This window comes from Etheostoma spectabile, chromosome 5, assembly GCF_008692095.1.
Source record: "Etheostoma spectabile isolate EspeVRDwgs_2016 chromosome 5, UIUC_Espe_1.0, whole genome shotgun sequence".
NCBI lineage: Eukaryota > Metazoa > Chordata > Actinopteri > Perciformes > Percidae > Etheostoma > Etheostoma spectabile.
The window spans coordinates 13,801,141-13,807,757 of record NC_045737.1 but is presented as its reverse complement, the minus strand read 5'-3'; the positions used below and the strand labels follow the sequence as shown (position 1 = coordinate 13,807,757).

Below are 6,617 nucleotides of genomic sequence, written 5' to 3'. Positions count from 1 at the left end.
AGTCCGTCTTTCCCTCCTCTCTCCAGGAGGACGTCCCACCTCTCCGCTGCTGCACCTCCCTCCACCTCCACCACCCACCTCGCTCGTATCATAATCTCACAGGAGGACTCTGCTCCTTGGGGATTAAAACATGATAGCTTTTTAGGTGTTTTTTTTGTGGAGAGGAATGAATGGAGAAAAAAAAATTAGGTTATCAGAAGGATTCATAATTTTTAATCCAATTTACAGCCCGAAATCTGAGTTTTACAAAAGTAATAAATCACTGATATTTCCCACAATGTCTCTTGATCATAAAAATGCAGTTTTTCAACTGTTATATTAGTCATGTTAGGCACCTCTAATAGTCTGTGGTAGCCTACCACATACTCACTTTTATAGGTTTGGACGTGTTCTCCGTCTCAGTGTATGTTTGTAATTATTTGTCACTGTTTGTTCCTTAAATACATAAAAATAAATACAAATGTGATCATAAAATATGGTGTATGGGGTGTTAAGACTGACTTTAACTTCTTTATGTTGTTGTATCAGCTGGTTCGTCTCCTGGAGGGAATGAATGGTGATTTTATCTCACTTAATGACATTATATTCCTAAAATTACCTTTATTATATACTTATTCTGTTCCTACATGTATATCTAAATGCCTAGTGAGCTAATGGCGATGGCATTGCACTTTATGGTACTTTAGGTGTCATATTATTATTATTACAGAAAGATTCAAATTATAAGGCAGTAGTTCTAAACCAGGGGTTGGGTCCTCCAAGGGCTAAGATTTTGTAATTAATTTCTTTTTTCTCATATACTACTGAACAGAATCATTAAAACAATCTTCAGAGGCAAAAATCACTCTTTGGTTCAGCTCCTCATCTAATGTACAATAGTCACAACTTCAATTCTGTTTGTATGTATATACATGTAGGCACTTTTTGACTCAGCTGATGTCTGTATGGTGGAGTATTATGGGATGTCTGCCTTCTCTCTGTCTTTAATGTTTAATCAGAGAAAGTGCAGGACTGAGATTCCTCAGTGTCACATAGCAGTAACCTGATCTCCACTCAGTCCTTTTGTCCTCTGCCAAAAACAGGGATCAGAATCAGTTTTGCCTTTGAACAAGTTTTCTTTCTTTCTGCTGCTTTAATACTGCTGCTGCTGTTGGCTGTCTTCTGCTGCTGCTGTTGGCTGTCTTCTGCTGCTGCTGTTGGCTGTCTTCTGCTGCTGCTGTTGGCTGTCTTCTGTGGCTGTTGTCTGCTGTCTGCTGTCTTCTGTCTTCTGCTGCTGCTGTCGGCTGTCTTCTCTGTCTGCCGTCTGCTGTCTTCTGTGGCTGCTGTCTGCTGTCTTCTCTGTCTGCTGTCTGCTGTCTTCTGTGGCTGCTGTCTGCTGTCTTCTGTCTTCTGCTGCTGCTGTTGGCTGTCTTCTGTGGCTGCTGTCGGCTGTCTTCTCTGTCTGCCGTCTGCTGTCTTCTGTGGCTGCTGTCTGCTGTCTTCTCTGTCTGCTGTCTGCTGTCTTCTGTGGCTGCTGTCTGCTGTCTTCTCTGTCTGCTGTCTGCTGTCAGATCTAGGTAAAACCTTGACCTCCAGTCTGGGATACTGTTGTGTCAATGTGACAAGAAATCAATCAGAATAATTAACGTTCTCTATGTGTTAACTGTCATCATTTTGACACCTCATGTGGAGTCTGCAGATCATTTACCCCAGACTTTAATCTCACATTGGGGTCAAGTTAATTAAGGAGGTCCTACTGAGGTAAGGTGGGATAACAGTCATATATCTCAGGTTAGGACAACAGAGACATTTTCACACTATTAATAAGAGTTAAATTTCAATGAGGTGCAAAGGCTCAGGTCAATCAATGATCAGAGATGGAAGATACTTCTTCTGTAATGCTTTCTTTTTAAATCATTTACTGTGCTTTAACTGAAAGTTATGTTGACTCATATTATTACTTTGAAATAACCGTCAAATGCTGAGTAACCTTGGGGGAGATTGTAAAATGGGAAAACAGAAAGAGGAGGATCGACAAGAAGAGGTAAACATCTTCAAGGACAGACAGACATGCAAAAGTCTTAAAAAGAATAACATAACTAAATTCTGAATGACATTATCGACAGATTGCAAACATATATGAATGAAGATCTACAAGACTTAAACTGGCAACAACTTTTCTAAAGCTGTTGCTTGTCACTTTCATCATTTTTACTATATCACAGTTTTCATTGTGCCTCTTTCTAGTCTCTCTTTAATCTGCCCAATCCCATTACATTAGCTGCTGCAACAGCCTGATCTCCCCAAAGGGACCAGTAAAATCCCCAACTTATCTCAACCTGCACTGTCACTATCAACCTGCACAGCAGCATCAGAAGACAGGTGTGTACCAGGCTAGAATTCAATACACCCAGTTTGAAACATCTCGACTCACGCTGTGGTTTGGGACATCAAATACAATGTGTTACCTTCCTGTGACACACTGCATGTTGTTAGGAGCTCATACTAACATCTCCCGTTGTGTGGAGTGCAGAAATAATGCCTTATGGTGGCTCTTTAACAGGGTGGGGAGACAGCTCCAAGAATATTAAGCTTTTATAAAAATAGTTTTCAGCTAAAGCTTTTATTCACTGGTTTTACTTCAGGCTTCTAATCCGAAACATGAATTAATAAAGATACCAACCAGGGAAAACAGCTGGAGTAGCTTAAACTGAAGAACTAAAATAAATAAAAACTTGACCTAAACTTCTTTTGGGGGAGATAAGACATCACACAGGCACACACTTTCTGTGATATCAACACAAATCTCCATCACTAGGGTTTTACTTTGAGATGTGAATGTTGTGGTACATTATTCACTTTTTAAGATCAGCCTTTTTTCTTTTTTTAAAGCAACTTTTACTTTTAAGTATGTCTTCCTTAAACCCAAAAGGTCTACAAGATTCTTTGTCAAATACCAGTAGGAGCCATTGTGGACATTTTATAAATCATGGATGAGTACATCTCTAATATACAATCAATAACCATGTTTACTTCTGTGGGATGATTTTCACTTTCTAAATGTTGTGAGGCATTTTACTTTATGAAACGAGTAAAATATTAGAAGAGAAAATCATACTACTCTTTTGGCAATATTGTTCCCAATTCTGACGATTTTAGATGATTTTGCAGGAATTCATTTCTATTAAAGATACTTTCTGGGCATTTTCAGCCTTTATTTTTGACAGGACAGCTGAAGACACGAAGAGAGAGAAAGAGAGAGAGAGAGAGAATGACATGCAGCAGGTCGGAGACGGAAGCCTGTCCTGCTGAGATGAGGAATAAACCTCTATATATGGACAGCCGCTCTACCAACTGAGCTATCTGGCCACCCAGGAATTCATTTCTACAGGGGTCCACAGCAATATGTCAATACTGCCTCCTGGTGTTTACATGGAGGTACTATATCTACATTTCTGTTCAGGTTTCTAACTTTGCACAACACCTCCACACGCACAACACTGTTTGGTGATCAGGTCTGTCTCACTGTCCAAAAGTACATGGACAGGGGTTCCCAAACTCATCAGCTGTTGTCAATTCAGTATGATCATTAGGTTCATCAGCAAGCTAAATTAAACACATTAACTTCATTTTTTAATTAGATATCAAATTGAAAATTACTGTAGACAGAACATAAAACCTAAGTGGCTAAAATGTTGATGTATCAGACCGAACGAGGGGGAAGTGAACTTGATATGGAAGGAATTTACTTTTAAGATTGTTTTTGGGCATTTGAGGCTTTTATTAGTCAAAACTGAGATTGGCAAATAGAAACATGATAAACTGGGCTACCAAACATCCCGTGGATTAGAATATAGAGCACGACTTTAAATACATTTTAAAGTAATAGGTAACATGCAAACCGTTTCAATCTTTTATGGGTTGTAGTGTTGGAAACGACTCAAAAAATAAAAATCTCTTTTGTCTCCTGTATGTTTTGTCCTCATTTTACTCAGAGGCGAAGTCAGAACAAATACTTTATTCAATACAGTGAATATATACAATCAGAGACCAGGTCATTTCTCCTTCTCCTCTGCTGGTTTTGGTAAAACGTCTTCACTCTTGAACCACAGAGCTTCACTGGTGTGACTGGCGATGATTGCCCGCTCGATTAAAGGTCCTGGGGAGGAGGAAGGGGGGAGAGAAAGAACAGTTTATGAACAATTTGCTAGATGTTGCTGAAATATATGAACGACAAAATGGTAGACACAATTAAAAATACATAAAATAGACTGAAATGAAATGATTGTAAAAATTTGTATGAGCCAAATGCAGGTTTTGCAATGCCAACCATATTTTTAAATTCAGTTAACAATTCCATGAAGCGGCTGTTCTTTCTCTATCTTCACTATCAAGCATTGTATTATCATAGGGCAGTAACCAACCCTTGTATTAGTTAGTGATTAATGTGTTGATCATTTTCTATGACGATTAAAATTATTTGCTTTGTATATTCAGTTTCCACAGTCCAACGTGACATCTTCAGATGTCTCAACAGTATCAAAATATTCAGTTTAGTATCATGTATGACAAAGAAAAGCATCCTCTGAAACTACTCCATGCAAGAGTATTAATTACAATAGTTTATGAAATACAGAGAACCTGACTTTTAAAGTCTACTTTGACTTTATTTAGATCGAAGAATGAGTTCTTCTGTAGCAGCATTCAGAGAGAAACCTCTATCACATCTGAAGTGAAAAAGACTGACTGATTGACTGATATACTGCATCATTTTTCCTGTTTTCTCAGATTTCCTGCGTTCAGGTCTTTATTTATCAGCATGGTGCTTTTTGTCATGAATAATTCCCATAAACCCCTTGGGGTTTTTCTTCCAAGGGGAATCGCTTTCAGGATTTCTCTGAAGTTTCCTCTTGTTTCTGCCCACGCTGCAGCCATTAGCTTCCGTCCAAAGGACTGTTTAAAAGACATTAATGGAAATAAAGAAAGGACCTCAGCTGTTCAAGTTAACAGTAAGTATACACATCTTATGATCCTTGACTACTGACTGCAGAGGAAATTAAAATTCTGCTGAACTACTGTATAATGTTTGCTTACATAAACTCAGCAAGACTCTTAGCTGACAGAGTCCAAAAAAGCCGAGGTGCCTCGGCCCGACGCACCACCGGAACAAGACCACTGACTGAGACATTTCACTCTGCCGCTGTAGCGCAGAGGACGCTCTCTGCAGCCCGGCGCAGGTTCAGCAGAGCAATAACATTTCCAGGGTGGGTGGTGAAGAGTCCCACAGGAAACATCCAAATTAAAACAGCAAAAACTCAAGTTTACTGTAAGCACTTGAATCCGAAGCTGAGTGCAATCACAGACCTGCTGGCTGCGTGTCTCTGGTCTGAAGTGAAAATGTGGATTGATTGATTGATTGATTGAGGCCCAAGCGACTGTACTTGAGTCAACCTGAACTGGGAGGTTTTATACAAACTACGGTACTTTTTGTGTGGGGTTAGAACGCATTTTGTGCCCCTATTGGAAGGAAATTTAAGCAAGAAACTCATTATTGAGTGTCTGGCTGAAGAGACAAATGACTTAGTGGCAATGTGATCCTCAAGAGAGAGATCCAAGATAAATGAGAAAGTAAAGAGTACTTGATAGTTCCAAGTCACAAAGGGCCACCGGGTTTCAACATGACCTCAATCAGCGTTTCTGAAAGGTCTGCAGTTTACTTCAGCACGGTTAATGACATTTTATTTAGCAAGTTCAGAATCAATTATATTGCTGACCATTTAAGCCTCTGCCTCTAATGAGGGTCCATTAGCTGATGATTACACTCTGTATCTTATCGAACGAAAAGTGAGGCAAATGTGCAGAAGATCACAAATGAATTAACTAACGTACTAAAAACACTGTCAGTTTGGACGAGCACCAGCTACCTCATTGGGGAAAACTTTTCATTTCATTTTCACTCAGTGTTTAAAGGGCCATAACAATGTTCTATTTTTTTTATTTTTAAGTTTTAGTTACACGTTTTCCTTCATTAAAAATCATGTATAGTCTATATTTTGTCTGACAATCTTCCAACTAGAGTTGGGTGGTATCCAAATTTTGATACAGTCAAACCTCTTCCCTACTTTACCGCGGTATGCGGTAGTACCGTGACTAATTAAAAATGAAGACGTAAGGCTCAGACGGCGTCACCAAACTGTATCGGCAGGGTTTCAGATTTTTTGATGTATTTGTACTACCATTGCAGGCATTAGTTTCCATTAATCCTGTAGATTATGCAAACACCCAATACAATAACTACATTTCACAAGTCAGTCACCTTTATTTCTTCTTTCCAGCTAAATGTGGATGAAAACATGAGTTGATTTTGATAACTGTTAAATTTTTTCTGTCTGGATCCAAATGAAGCCCAGCTGTTAACTAGTAAAAACAGGAAAGGTGACTGGACTAATTAATGTCGTTTTGGAGGAAAAAAGTTGAAACCACTTGATTAAGAAACTGCAACAGCAAGCCTGGAAAAATCCCAAAGAACGCCTGGCTGCCATGTTGACACCATTAGTCTCACTAAAGAGATGTAATCTGAACCAGAGAGGGACATCTAAACCTGCCAGCAGATGAAAGCAAGCACTTTTTCTTTTCTC

General features: G+C 39.1%; 1 protein-coding gene across 1 annotated transcript in view; it reads right to left on the bottom strand.

The window, feature by feature from the left end:
• Window positions 1-3,982: 3,982 nt before the first annotated feature.
• Window positions 3,983-6,617, bottom strand: part of mrpl1 (mitochondrial ribosomal protein L1) — a 10,623-nt gene continuing 7,988 nt past the window's right edge. Inside the window, exon 10 of the mRNA XM_032515595.1 lies at window positions 3,983-4,138. Coding sequence (XP_032371486.1) covers window positions 4,035-4,138 — 104 coding nt within the window. The 3' untranslated portion in view covers window positions 3,983-4,034. The remainder of the gene's footprint in view (window positions 4,139-6,617) is intronic.